Below are 13,821 nucleotides of genomic sequence, written 5' to 3'. Positions count from 1 at the left end.
TCTCTTCTCTCCAGATGGAGACCCTGGGCAGGATTTCAGTCTAGACCCTGTCTCTGGCATCCTCTCCACTGCACGTGCCCTCGACCGGGAGCAAGTTGCTTCGTACAGCCTCACGGTGGTGGTGCAAGACCATGGCACCCCCCCACGCAGTGCCACCATGTCAGTGAGCGTGCGGGTGCTGGACCTGAATGACAACGCACCTGGTTTCGCTCAGGCCACCTACACAGTGGAGGTGCCAGAGGACCTGCCCGTTGGCACCCTGGTGCTGCAGCTGGTGGCTCAGGATCCCGACGAGGGCACCAACGGGCAAGTCTCCTACTACCTGGGTAATGAGTCGCTGGGCATGTTCCAGGTGGAGCCACAGAGTGGGCGCATTACAAGTGCCCATGCCCTGGACCGGGAACGCCACCCCAGTTACAGCTTCCTGGCCAAGGCTGTGGACTCGGCACCATGGGAGCCCAAGAGTGCAGCCGTGCGTGTCACGGTCATGGTGCGGGATGTCAATGACCATGCCCCTGCCTTCCTGCATAGTCCGCTCACTGTCAACCTGTCCCGTCACACACCGCTCAAGCAGGTCGTGGCCACCATGAGGGCAGAGGACAGGGACGCAGGTGCCAATGCCTCCATCCTGTACCGCCTTGCCACCCCCAACCCTGCCTTTGCCATCAACTCCTACACGGGGGATATCCAACCGCTGCAGCCCCTGGGCTCGCTCAGCCAACGCCAGCGGACGCTCTTCATCCTGGCCACGGACCTGGGGCAGCCGGCGCTCTTCTCCACCGGAGTGGTGGTGATCCACTTGCAGGAAGAGCCCTACCGAGGGCTGCGCTTTCCCCGGAGCACCAGCGAAGTGGCTCTGCCAGAGAATGCTGCCCCAGGTATCGGCTGGGCAGAGTGATCAGTGGGTGCTGGGATGAGACAGGACAGGATGGTGGGGATGAGTTGGTGCCGGGCAGCATAGTTGTGGGGAACTCAGGGAGCACTGCAGGGTCTCGGGGAGCACTGCAGGGTCTCGGGGAGCCCCGTTATGCCTTGGGGATACCAGGGGACAGCGGAGCCTGATGGTGCCCAGGATGTTGACAGTGGTAATCCCTGGGGATTTGACTTGGGGTGTTCGGGTCACTGTAGATGATCACAGGTGCTTGGTGGTTCCTGGAAGGTCTCCAGGGTTCACAGACCGTAGCAGAGCTGTGGACAGACCCCAGGAGCCCAGAGTTTTCCACTGGATCTCACTTCCCCTGGCTGCAGTGTCCCTGGGCAGAGCCATGTCACCATGGGTACAGCACGTGCTGCCCACCCGCCACCCCACCCCTCTCTGCTGGCTGCCCTGAGGCTCTGCTGCCCCTTCACACTGCTCCCTCCCTTCCAGGCACAGCGGTGGTGAGCATCCAAGCTATGCACACAGGGGGCTCGTCTGGGCGCATCACGTACAGCATCGTCAGCGGCAACGAGAAGAATGCTTTCCTTATCCAGCCCAGTTCAGGTACAGCCCTGGGGCCCCTTGGGGAAGCAGTGAGGGGGGTCACCTGTGCTCTGCCGATGCCTGCTCAGCTATCACAAAGCGCAGAGCTCCCCAGAGGCCCTGGGACACAGTGTATACCTAAACCAAAAAATTAAATAGCCCTGGGACTTGGACCTGGGCACCGTCCTGTCATCATCCAGAGGCTGTTAGCAAAGCTCTCCACACAGTTTTGTTCCTTGCTAACTAGGCTTCTCATCAGAAATTCCCGGGTCCGGTTCAGGAATTAGCAGAGGCCAGGCACCGTTGCCAAGAGGCAATCTGAGTGCGGCCCCTGCCTTAGATGGCAAGTTCAGCCGTACAACACATCCCATGCCGGACTCTCAGAGTCAGGCGTCTAGACTGCCCCTTTTTATTCTCTGGTGTGCATGTAGCAACCATGACAGCTGTCTGTGTACAACCCCAAAGGTGACAGTAAATGAGGACCTGCTGTCCAGTGGGCATTTCAAAGGAAGCCCTCCCTCTGTGCCAGACTGCTCCCTGAGCAGTGACGGGATGTTGGTGCTTGTGGGTGTCTGATAACCCTGGAAGAGCACTGAGGCAGGTCACAGGGTGCTGCCCAGTGATGCTGGACAAGCTGGGGTCATGTGCACCATGAGCTTCACAAGGAAACCTTTGAAGGGCTGTGCATCCCTTGACTTCAGGGAAGGGCAGGCTGAGGGTAGGGTGAGGAGTGCCTTGCTGTGAGACTGGTGCTTGCCCTGTAGTTCGGAAGGGACCGGGGTATGAAAAAGTCAGTCCTCAGATCTCAGCAGTCAAGCTGGAGCTTTCCTGTGAAGACCCTGTTCTCCTGTGGCCTGCCAGACAGCTGGGGCTGGGACAGGGTCCCAGGCTGTTAGAGCTCTTTCAAGCCAGGGCGCTTGTGCTCTCTGAAGCCCGTGGCCACCGTGCGGGCCCTGCGAGCAATCCATGGCACGACATGCAACCCCTGGCACCCTGATTAGCCGCTGGCCGCTGCAAGTGGCCCATGGGCACGGCGGTGAACACTCAGCCATGCACAAGTGCCCGCAGGAAGCCGCAGCGACCGTGGCAACCCAGAGCCACCACACATCCCCTTGGCTGCCGCACAGGCACCCTCAGCACCGTGGTATCGCTGCGAGCCCTGAGACCTGCTGGGCCCTGAGGAGCCTGACCCACGGCTGCAGGCATCCTGCTGCGGCCGTGAGCTGCCCCACAGGGCCTGTCCCGCAGGACTGCCTGCACCCCGCCTGCCCCACGGGGCCTAATGCCACCTCGGTTTAAGCAATGTGCATGTCCTGGCCATGACTCCTCCAGCACCCAGCACCCACCAGCACCTCAGCAGAGCCACTCCTGTGTCTGGACTGAGCTCAAGAGCCTGCTGATACTCTGCCGTTCCTGAAACCAGAGCCAAATGCTGGGTGTACTGAGACCCCAGACAGGCTCGCAGAGCGCTTTGACCCAGGTCTTGCCCCAGACTGAGCTGTGAAGGGCTACTCTGCTCAGGGCTGACACCTGCATACTTTCAGTCCCAGGGATTTCTACCTGTGAAGGACCAGGCTTCACACACCCCCAGGGGAATGTGGCTATCTCAAGCTGCTGTTCAGAAGTGAACATTGGTAGCTGTGGAGCTGGCCTGGAGCTGATGTGTCCATGAAGTGCAGGAAGGGCTGATGGGGTGGCACCTTGGCCAATCCTTTCTGGTCCCTTGGCAGCACCCTGCTCCCTGAGCTAGCAGCCACCATGCTCCCGCGTGCAGCCAGGCCTCTCGGATGATGCCTAAATGGCTGCTGTCGTGACCCAGAGATGAAGGCAGCCCCAAGCAATGCCCGGGCTGCCCACAGGGCCACCAGAGCTGTGCCTCCTGCCCTGTGCTTGGTTCAGAGCCGGGCTGTGCGACAACAGCAGCTGCTTGGGGGCCCCTGAGCAGACCTGTTCCAAAGAGGCTGTTGCAAACACTGCAACCACCACAGCAGCTCAGCTCTGAATCCCTGTGCAGGCAACACAGCCCCTCTCCTCTCCCCTGCTGCACTGGGATTTGCCCCTCTCACCCTGTGCGCTGGGATCTTGCTCCCCCAGCATGGGAGGATGAGACCCAGTGAGCGGAGTCATGCTCATCCCTGTTGTCCTGGGTAGCGTGAGCAGTGCTCCGCCACGCTGCGTGGCCGCGGCACTGATCTGTGCGGCACACTGTGATGCTGTGCTGCAGGAAGGCCTGATCTGGTCGCAGAATGGCATCCCCCACGTCCTCACTGTGATCCCTGTCTCTTCGTGTCCCTCCGTCCTGTCTCTGCTCAGGCTGTGCCTGCCAGCACTTCCCAAGACACCCTGGCCATGTCCTGGCTGTGCCTTGGTTGCTGTGGCAATGTCACTTCATCTCAGTGAGGAAACAGTTCCCTCTGGCAAAGTGCCCAGAATACAGGGTTATTCCTTTAAAATGTGCCCTTCCTTGAGTCCGATTTGTCTGTCTGTGAGACACTGCCCTGCTCTCTCCCAAGGTGAGGGGCTGCGTGCTACGGCTGGCCATGGTTCACTGGAGCACTGCAGCTCCCTGGAGGGGGCCTGGCGCAGTATGGCATGGCACGGCGCAGCTCTCCTGCCCTCTGCCAGCTTGCCAGGCAGCGTCACGCTGGGCCCTGTCCCTTTGGCCCTGCTCTGACAGGGGGCTGCTGCGTGGGCACTGGTCTGTGACTGTGCTGAGCTGTCCCCAAGCTTGTCTCCTCTCCAGAGAGGACCAGAGGTAGTGCCCCCAGGAGCTGTGCGAGAGCTTAGCATGGGAGAGGAGCCCTCACCCACTGTGTTGCAGACTGAAACGCCTGCCGTGGGCAAGGCCAGAGCAGGGGAAGTCGTGGGAGCATCCTCAGCCCCATGCAGTTTTGCATCAGGCTCTGCTCCTCCTGGCCCGGGCAGGAATAGCCCTTCAAAAGGACTGCTGTTGACTGCTTGCTTTGTATTTGCTCTGGGCCAAGCCCTGTAATTGGGGCCTTCTCCAGCAGCTAAATGGTACCAGAGGCAGAAGGGAGCACAGCCGGCTCCCAGCCCTTGGGTTGCAGGAGGTGAGGACGCAGCTGTTCTCCAGAGAAGCTGTAAACTGTATTTTCCGTTCCTAGATGTATGGCCTGGTTTCAGCTGTGTTTATCTGCACTTATGTTATCAGGCAAGGCTGGCAGCAGAGCTCTTGTGCAGGATCCAAGCTTGTCTGAGGCCACATAGCTGTTCCACATGCCCACTGCTTGCATCCCTGTTGCCTGACTAGTTCACCTAGTAGTTGCATGTAGAGGCCTGAAATGGACTGGAGACTCTGCAGAACTCCCTGAGGCAGGAATTTAGCCATAGGAGCACAGTTCCTCCTCATTACGTTTGGATGCATCCCTGTGGGAATGCTGCCAATCATTTTAGTGTACTTTTTTGGATGGGAAAGCAATACCTCCTTATTATGAGAGGCCAGGCACAGTGTCTCAGGAGGATAAGAATGGATGTCTGTCCTCAGGCCACTAGCAGGAGATCTGCTGACAGCTCCCACAGTGTCTCTGTAGGGATTTGACCAGGCCTAGAATAACAGCTCCAATTAGGTGACTTTGGTTTGAAGCTTGATAAGCTTACTCGGGAATACGGGATTTGACACAGGGCAGTTCTTTTTTGAACTGGTCATACCTCAGATGGTGTCTCCAGTGGGAGAACTGCTGCATACTTGAATGTAAGGGGAAGCTGACTCTTCTGAGCAATGCATTGACTAGTTTGGGCAGAACATGAGTCATGCACGAGGCATTGGCATGCAGAGCTAACAGAATCAGGAGGTCTGTGAGATCCCCTGGGGTACACAGGCAAACAGCCACCTTGAGCCTGGGAAAGGGGGTGGCTCATGGTGGTGAGCAGAGCTGGAGCAGAGCCTGACTCGGAGCAGGCTGCTGAGTCTGCATCGGGAGACTAGCTCTTAGCTGCTTTCTGCACATCTCTGTTGTGAACTGCAGGACTGATCACCCAGGGCAGCTCACTGGGGCTGATCAGAAGGCTGTCAGCTTGGAGAGGGCTTGGAGGAGCTCAGTATATTTTTCCATGTATTTGGGAAAGGATGGATGAGCGGAGGGATGGACTGAGCACAGGGGGACAGAAGGGATAAGTGATGAATGTGGTGGTGCATCGCTCCCCCGTCTCCCCCCCAAAACATCCTGCTGTTTCCCCGCTCCCAGGTGCCATCTCAGTTCAGGACTCCAGCAGCCTGGATTTCGAGGCCAGCCCCCGGCTGCGCCTCGTGGTCCAGGCAGAGACAACAGCTTYCTTCGGCTTTATGGCCATAAACCTTAACCTGCAAGACGTGAATGACAACCTGCCACGCTTCCAGCTCCAGAACTACGTGGCGTTCATCTGGGAGTCACAGAGCTATGACTCCCCAGTCATCCAGGTAGCATTGGGGGCACAAGCAGGGACACCTGGTCCCTCAGCCTGCCCCTTATGGGGTGAAGAGGCGGGTGGCTGTGCCGGGGGCTAGGGCTGGGACTTATGCATCTGTAGGTCTAGCCTGCAGTGCTCTGGTTTGCAGTGCTCCACAACTACTGCTGAATGTGGCTTTGCAGGTCCTGGCAGATGATTTGGATCAGGGGGCGAATGGGCAGGTGACTTATGCCATCAACCAGTCCCTGCCGATGACAGGCTTGTACCACATCGATCCTCAGACCGGCACTATCACTACGGCTGCCATCCTGGACAGGGAGATCTGGTCCCAGACCCGGTGAGTGGGGCCAGACCAACTTGTGCCACAAATACGAGGGGGGGTCATAGCTATGGAGCAGCATCCCCAAGGCTGCAGAAGATCCTCTGATACTTGGTGCCACCCAAAGCTGTTTCAACCCGATCTGTAAAATGCTTTTGCCAAGCAACAGTGGAAACTAGGGCTCAGTTGAAACATGGGTAGCAAACGGTCCCGAGGGCGTGACAGACAGCCATGAGATGAGCCAGTGCTCTGTTCAGCCTGATCTCAGCAAATCCGAGAAGATCTTGAAGGGGGCCATTCCCTTTCCTGCCTCCTTAATCTAGACCATGTATGCTAAAGTCTCTTCCCACTCCCACACATTGCACCCTCCTACCCTATCACATCTTCCAGGAGCTGTGCACTGCCCACAACCCTCTTGCAAGGCCTCTTGCATTCAGCCCAGGTCCTCTGGGCCCCTCACCACATGTTCTAGGCATCCTGCAGTCATTCCAGTCACATGTGCGTAAGATAAGGGCACACATTACACACAGTGAATTCAAGTCCACCCCCACCCTCTTACATGTGTGGTCCAGATATAGTGCACAACTGCCACCACTCCACCCCAGCTTCTGTTCCCTCCCCCCCATACAAACACTCTGATGTCTACACAACTCGCTGCCCTCTTCCCAGACATGGGGAAGCTTAGGGCATTCATTTCATTCACATGTCCATCACCTCTCCACACACACAGAGCCTCCATGCATTCCCCAACACCCAGATATGCTCCAAATGCTGTGACCCGTCTCCCTGCACCCTCCAAGATGCTCTGCCTGCATTGCCCCACATCCATTCCATACTGCTGCCCCTTGCACAGACTGCAAATGCTACGGGTGTGTCACGGCCTGCCCCGCAAATGCTCCCAACCACACGAGGGTTGTCCCATGCGCGTGTGTCAGGGGCTGTGAACACATCCACTACCCGCCACGTGATCCAGACACGGTGCCCACATCCACTGTCCACTCGCATGCTCCAGATGCTGGGCACAAACCCACTGCCCTCCAAACGTGCTCCAGATGTGCGTCTGTCTGCTGCCTCTCCACGCTCCCCATGTTGTGCGTACATCCACCACTGCCCCACATGCACACTCCAGATGCTGTGCACACATCCGTCCCCCCAAACATTACAGATGCTGTGCACACATCCATTACATGTACACACTCCAGACTCTGCACATGCATGCAGTGCCCCCCCCCCCCAAGTTCCAGATGCTGCGTGTGCATGCGTTGCTCCTCACACTTGCAGCCACATGTCTGTGAACCTTGTGGAGAGATGCTGAGTCCTGCCTGTGTTGATCCTGTGCCCTTGTGCTTGCCCACAGTTTGGTGGTAACAGCGATGGACAGAGGGATGCCGCCTCTTGTGGGCTCTGCCACGCTGACTGTTGTGGTGATGGACGTCAATGACAACAGCCCCACCATCCCCTTGCCCTGGGAGGTGCAAGTCCCGGAGAGTAAGTGCATCTCAGCCCCATGAAGTGATGTGGGCTGCATAGCAGAGGAGTGGAGGCCCAACAGAGGCCTGTGGGTGGGGGAGAAGCCCCCGGAGAGGCCTGTCCCTTCCCTTGCCAGGGCCTGGCTTGTGCTGACCTTGCTGACTGAACTCCCCCTGCCCTTAGGCGTTGACTCCTCTGGGGCGGCCTGGAGCCGGGGATGCACAGCCCCACTGCTGCAGCCATGTCCTGAGGAAGCCTGCTGCGGTCCCCGTGCATCCTTGGCCCCTGTCCGTGCTACAGCAGCTCTGACTGCGCGTGCCTGCCATGCCTGCTCTCTGCCCATGGCTTGCGTGTCCTGTCCCCGTGCCAGCCTCAACCTGCCCTGCTTAGCCCCTGGGAACTGTCCCTTCACTACCAGCATCTCCCTGTTGTCCTCAGTGCTGCCATCTCTGGGCTGAGCTGATTTCCCCCAGTGTGAGCCTTGTCTTGTCCTTGCCAAGGAGACAGGGCACTTGCTAATGCCTTGCTTCTTCCCAGACACGCTGCTGGGCACCCAGATAGCCCAGCTGACGGGGAACGACGTGGACTCAGGCCCCGTGCTCTCCTATACGCTTATGCTGGATGGTGATGCCATGGGCACATTCAGCGTGCTGCGGTACGGGGGACACATCGCCCTGACGGGCCCACTGGACTATGAGCAGCGCAACCACTATACCCTCACCCTGCGCGCCTCTGACACCCGCCACGAGACCGAGGCCAACCTGACCGTCGTCGTGGAGGACGTGAATGACAATGCACCAACTTTCAGCCAGGGCTTCTACCAGGTACTGTGCACACACGCGCTTGAGCTTGCGTGTGCCAGGCAGTGCAGGCTTTCCCAGGCCAGACCCCTTCTGCTGCTCCTGCTGCGCTGCCTGGCATGACTCAGCTGGCCTTACAAGGGCTGCCCAGAGCAAAGGTCCCTGCAGAGATGGGTCTGAGCCCATCCTGGCCCCTCTCCTCCAGGGCTTCCCACCCACATCCTGCTGCCCCTCATGCTGTCCCTGTGGTGTGGGCAGGAGACTGAGGCCAGGCACACAGCACTGCAATCAGCAGCTGCAGGCCTGCGCAGCTGCATGCACACCATCCTTGGAGGAACAGTGGGAAAGTCGGAATCAGTGGAGATGTGTCATGACCGGGACAAGTGGTTCTGATGAGGGCTTGGCCTGGGTCGTCATCCCATCCCCCCCCCCAGGCAGGTCACTGGGCAAAAGCCAACCAGTGCAATGTGGTGCATCTCTGGAGCAGAGATGCAGGAAGCTGGCAAGCAGGTCTACTTCTGCATTTGATCTCAAAAAGAAACCCTGTTGGCTACTGCTTCCCATTTTGGTGGCCACAGTTTTAAAAAAGATGTTGAAAGCTGTTCAGGAACGAAGCCACAGAAATACTTGAGGGGTGGGAGAACACTGAGCGGTGGAGTACTGTCTGTTTGCAAGCGTTCTCCCTTTGGCACACCAAAGAGATAAGGGGTATTTTGATTTGTCTAGATTATCTTTTGTAGAGAAAATATCGGCTATTAGAGTTCTTTAGCTTAGCAGAGAAAGGTAAAGGATCAGTAACTGGAAGCTGAAGCTGGTCAGAAGTCACACCTGCAAGGCTGGGTGCTGTGTGGGGGGGCAGGCCCCCTTAGTGTCCCAGTCTGGTGCAGAGGTGGGGAAGGCCCTGACAGGGGCTGAGCTGGGGCAGCCTGGCCGTTGCTGCCCCAGCTGGCCCCGTACCTTCTCCCCACCCTGCCAGCTGGTTCCGGGAAGCAGGGAGCAGGATCCCACGTAGGGGGGGGGGTTCTGACCATGGCTCCATCTTCCTCCAGGTGACGTTGCCAGAGCACACGCCTGCCGGCAGCACCATTCTCACCGTTAGCGCCGCTGACCTGGACTCGGGCAGCAATGGGGATGTCACCTACCACTTGGCCGTGCCCAGCCCTGACGTCGCTATCGACCCCAGCAATGGTGTGTGGGGCTGGCTGCTGTGTGGGGCACGTGTTGTGGGTTGCTCCAACGGTGCCTGTGGAGGGAGGTGCCCCCCGTGCTGGCCCGGGCTCAGCCCCCTCACCGGGCAGCTGTCTAGGGCAGCCAGTGAGGCAAACGTGGTGGTGGCCAATGAGCCTCCCCACCGTGGCATCCTGGATGCCCGTCCCTCCAGCCGCTATCCCTGATACCTTGCACGGCTCCCATGCTGACCCTGGCTCTGTGCCCTCACAGGGACCCTGTTCGCCATCCGGCGGGTGGAGTTCGATGCCAGCCAGCCCACCTTGGACCTGGTGGTGGAGGCCCGTGACCGTGGCTCTCCCAGCCTCTCGGCCTGGGCCACGGTGCAGCTCCAGGTGCTGGATGTGAACGACCACAGCCCCAGCTTCAAGGCGCCGCGCTACAACACCAGCATCCCTGAGGACCTGCGCCCGGGAACCACGGTGCTGACGCTGGAGGCAGGCGATGCGGACCTCTCCCGGGAGAATGCCGGCTTCGACTACACCATCGTCAGCGGCAACAGCGGCAACGCCTTCCAGGTGGAGAGCCGAGTGGCCTGGGCGGGGGGGCACCTCCGCACGCAGGGCGCCTTGGTGCTGGTGGAGCCCTTGGACTTTGAGGCCATCCCACTTTACAACCTCACCGTGGCAGCCTCTGACCGGGGCCTGCCACAGCGCAGCGCCACAGTGCCCGTGCTCATCACTGTGCGGGACATCAACGACAACCCGCCCGTGTTCGCCCGAGCCGAGTACCGCACGGCGGTGAGCGAGAGCGCGCCCCCCGGCACAGAGCTGCTGCGCGTCGTGGCTCAGGACGCTGACTCGGGGCCCCGCGGCCGCGTGCGCTACACCGTCAGCTCGGGTGACCAGCACGGGATCTTCCAACTTCACGAGAGCACAGGCGTCCTGTGCCTGGCGCGGCCCCTGGACCGAGAGGCCCAAGCGCTGCACGCCCTCGTGGTGCAGGCCGCAGACGTGCCGGGGGGGCACTTTGCGCTGGTGCCTGTAGCCATTGAGGTGAAGGATGTCAACGATAACAAGCCCTACTTCCCGGTGGAGGTGCTGAGCGCCAGCATGCGTGAGAACCTCCCGCCCGGCACGCTGGTCACCACGCTACGTGCTGTCGACGCGGACACCGGCATCTTTGGGGAGCTGCAGTACGCAGTGCTGGAGCAGCCGGTGGGGGATCCTGGCGTGGCAGAGGGCCGGGATGCATTTGCCATCAACAGCAGCTCTGGGGAGCTGCGCTCGCGCCTCACCTTTGACTACGAACGGGCCAAGGCCTTCCAGCTCCTGGTCAGGGCCACCGATGCCGGCAACGCCTCTGCCACTGTGACCGTGCGGGTCCTGGTGACAGGGGAGGACGAGTACGACCCCATCTTCCTGAGCCCCTCCTTCAGCTTCGAGGTCCCTGAGGGCGCCCGCAAAGGACAGAGCATCGGGCGGGTGCTGGCGACGGACGAGGACGAAGGGGCCGACGGCGTCGTGCTGTACTCCCTTGCAAAGCCCTCCCCTTACTTCGCTGTCAACCAAACCACAGGCACCATCTACCTGCGCATGGACAGCCAGCCCCAAGCCGGGGCTGGGCGCGCCAAGAGGGAGCCGCGCGAGATGAGCCTGGAGGTGCAGGCGCGCAGCCCGCTGCCTGCCTCCCGCTCGGCCTCCGCGCAGGTCACCATCGACGTCACGCACACGTCCTTCGGCCTGGCCCCGGACCTCAACCTGCTGCTGGTGGTGGCCGTGGCGGCTTCGCTAGGCGTCGTGGTGGTGCTGGCTGCCGTGGCCATCGTGCTGGCGCTGGTCCGCTCCCGCCACCGCCGGGGGCACAAGAAGCCGGAGGGCGACGGGCAGCTGGGCCGCACGCAGAGCAGCTCCCTGCAGAAGCTTGGCCGTGAGGAGCCGACGCTGCCGGGCGGCGAGCACATTTACCACCAGGCCCTGCCGGGGTACGGGGGCGAGCCGGCGGGGCCCTACACGCGGGGCGGCTCCCTGGACCCCTCGCACTCCAGCGGCCGAGGCTCTGCTGAGGCCGCTGAGGACGATGAGATCCGGATGATCAACGAGTACCCGCGCGTGGCCAGCATCACGGCCTCCATGCAGGAGCACATCTCCGCCCGCGGCCCCGACTCTGGCATCCAGCAAGATGCCGACCAGCTCTCCGACATCTCCTGCGAGCCGGCCGCCCTGGAAAGCGCCCAGTGGTTCAAGAGCAAGAAGGGCTCGGGGCTGCTGCTGCCGGGGCAGCCGCCGCAGCTGTACCGCGAGGACGGGGGAGGCAGCGCCTTCCTGGGCGTGCGCTGCGGCCTCGGCGTCTCCTCCCAGCCCCAGGACTACGCCTTCCCTGAGGACGGCAAGCCCTCCGTGGAGGGCTCGCTCACCGCCATCGTGGCCAGCGACGAGGAGCTCCGCGGCAGCTACAACTGGGATTACCTGCTGAACTGGTGCCCCCAGTTCCAGCCGCTGGCCAGCGTCTTCACGGAGATCGCCCGCCTCAAGGATGAGAGCTCCCTGCGCAAGCCCTTCCCAGCCAAGCCCAAGGCGGAGCCCAAGCCCCGCATCGACCCCCCGCCCCTCATCACCTCGGTGGCCCACCCGGGCGCCAAGTCCGTGCCTCCCAAGCCGCCGGCGGGCAGGACCTTCCCGCACCCGTCCTCCCTGCGCCGCTCGCCCATCAGCCACGAGGGCTCCATCTCGTCCTCCGCCATGTCGCCCAGCTTCTCCCCCTCGCTGTCCCCGCTGGCTGCCCGCTCCCCCGTGGTCTCGCCCTTCGGCATCTCGCAGGGGCCGTCCGCCTCCGCCATCAGTGCCGAGCACTCGCTGGAGCCCCCCGAGGAGGCAGAGCTCAGGATTTAGCCCCGGGCCCCGTGGACTCCCCTGCCCCCGCGGCCACGGGGCTGGGAGCAGGGCCAAGGCCCGGGCTGCTCCGCACGGGTGCTGGTCCCGCTGTCCCAGCACCTCGCCTGGCCCGGGGCCCCCGCGGGTTCCCGTGTCCTCCGGGGCTGTCGGTTCCCATCGCTCCCTGTGGGCTGGCAGATTCGGTGCTGGTTTCGATGCCCTGTGGACTGCTGATCCTAGCGCCGGCACGCCGAGGCCGCGGTTCCTTGTACTGCTTCTGGTGCCCCCCGATCGGCAACGGGTGCGACTTTGCTTCATGGTACTCCGCTCTGAGGGGCCGGGGGCGGCCGGGGGCGCCGGCCCTGCCGACCGCAGCCCTTGCGCCTCCCTGGCCCCCGCCCCGGCGCACGGCAGCCTGGCTGCGGCGGGAGGCTGGGCCCTCCCTGCTGAGCCAGGAGCTGGCCCCTTCCCCGCGGGGGCCGGGGAGCCGTCCCAGGGCAGGGATGTGCCGCCCAGCGGGCGCAGCTGCGGTGGCCTGCCGCCTGCCCTGCTGCCTGCGGGGCCCACGATGGCTGATGCCGCTTCCTGATACCGGGCAAACCCCATGCCAGCGCGGCTGCAGGGGGAGGAGAGGGCAGTGCCCGCTGCCTGCTTGCCTGTCCGTGGCTGGGAGAGCAGGGAAGGATCCTTCGGGATCCTCCAAGCCCTTCCACCTCCCACCGCTGCGTGCGCCCCCCGTAAGGGATCTCCCTCCCAGGGCTGCCAGGGAGCCCCGTTCCTCAGGGCCTGGGCTGGGAGGCCGGGGGCCCTGCCCTGCACAGGAGCCCCTCTCCCGGAGAGGCCATGCCCGTCGGCCGGGCGCCCATCCCGGCCGCAGGCTGGCTGGGGCCGTTGGGGCGATGCCGCCTGGGCTGGCTGGGGGCGTTGGAGTGGTGCTGCCGGGGTGTGCCGGCTGGCTGGGGACGTCAGGGTGACGCTGCCCGGGCACATGGGCAGGCTGGGGATGTTGGGGCAGTGCTGCCTGGGCAGGCTGGGGGCACCAGAGCGATGCTGCTCGGATGTGCCGGCTGGCTGGGGACACTGGGGACAATGCTGCCGGGCAGGCTGGGGGCATTGGGGTGATGCCGCCCGGGCACATGGGCAGGCTGGGGGCATCAGGGCGATGCTGCCGGACAGGCTGGGGACATCAGGGCGATGCCGCCCGGGCACACGGGCAGGCTGGGGGCATTGGGGTGATGCTGCCCAGACAGGCTGGGGATGTCAGGGCGATGCTGTCCAGGCACGCAGGCAGATTGGGGACGTCGGGGGCGATGCCACCTGGGC

General features: G+C 62.2%; 1 protein-coding gene across 1 annotated transcript in view; it reads left to right on the top strand.

Moving 5' to 3' along the window:
- The window catches only part of DCHS1 (dachsous cadherin-related 1), a 48,710-nt gene extending 36,194 nt beyond the window's left edge, over nt 1-12,516 (top strand). Inside the window, exons 13-20 of the mRNA XM_026063658.1 lie at nt 15-878; nt 1,370-1,483; nt 5,668-5,879; nt 6,052-6,206; nt 7,546-7,676; nt 8,196-8,482; nt 9,508-9,646; nt 9,899-12,516. Of these exons, the coding sequence (XP_025919443.1) occupies nt 15-878; nt 1,370-1,483; nt 5,668-5,879; nt 6,052-6,206; nt 7,546-7,676; nt 8,196-8,482; nt 9,508-9,646; nt 9,899-12,516 (4,520 nt within the window). The remainder of the gene's footprint in view (nt 1-14; nt 879-1,369; nt 1,484-5,667; nt 5,880-6,051; nt 6,207-7,545; nt 7,677-8,195; nt 8,483-9,507; nt 9,647-9,898) is intronic.
- Nucleotides 12,517-13,821: the final 1,305 nt, after the last annotated feature.

Source organism: Apteryx rowi, unplaced genomic scaffold (genome assembly GCF_003343035.1).
Source record: "Apteryx rowi isolate R43461 unplaced genomic scaffold, aptRow1 scaffold_1004, whole genome shotgun sequence".
Taxonomy (NCBI): domain Eukaryota; kingdom Metazoa; phylum Chordata; class Aves; order Apterygiformes; family Apterygidae; genus Apteryx; species Apteryx rowi.
The sequence above is the reverse complement of the archived record's forward strand: the minus strand, read 5'-3'. Positions and strand labels throughout refer to the sequence as shown.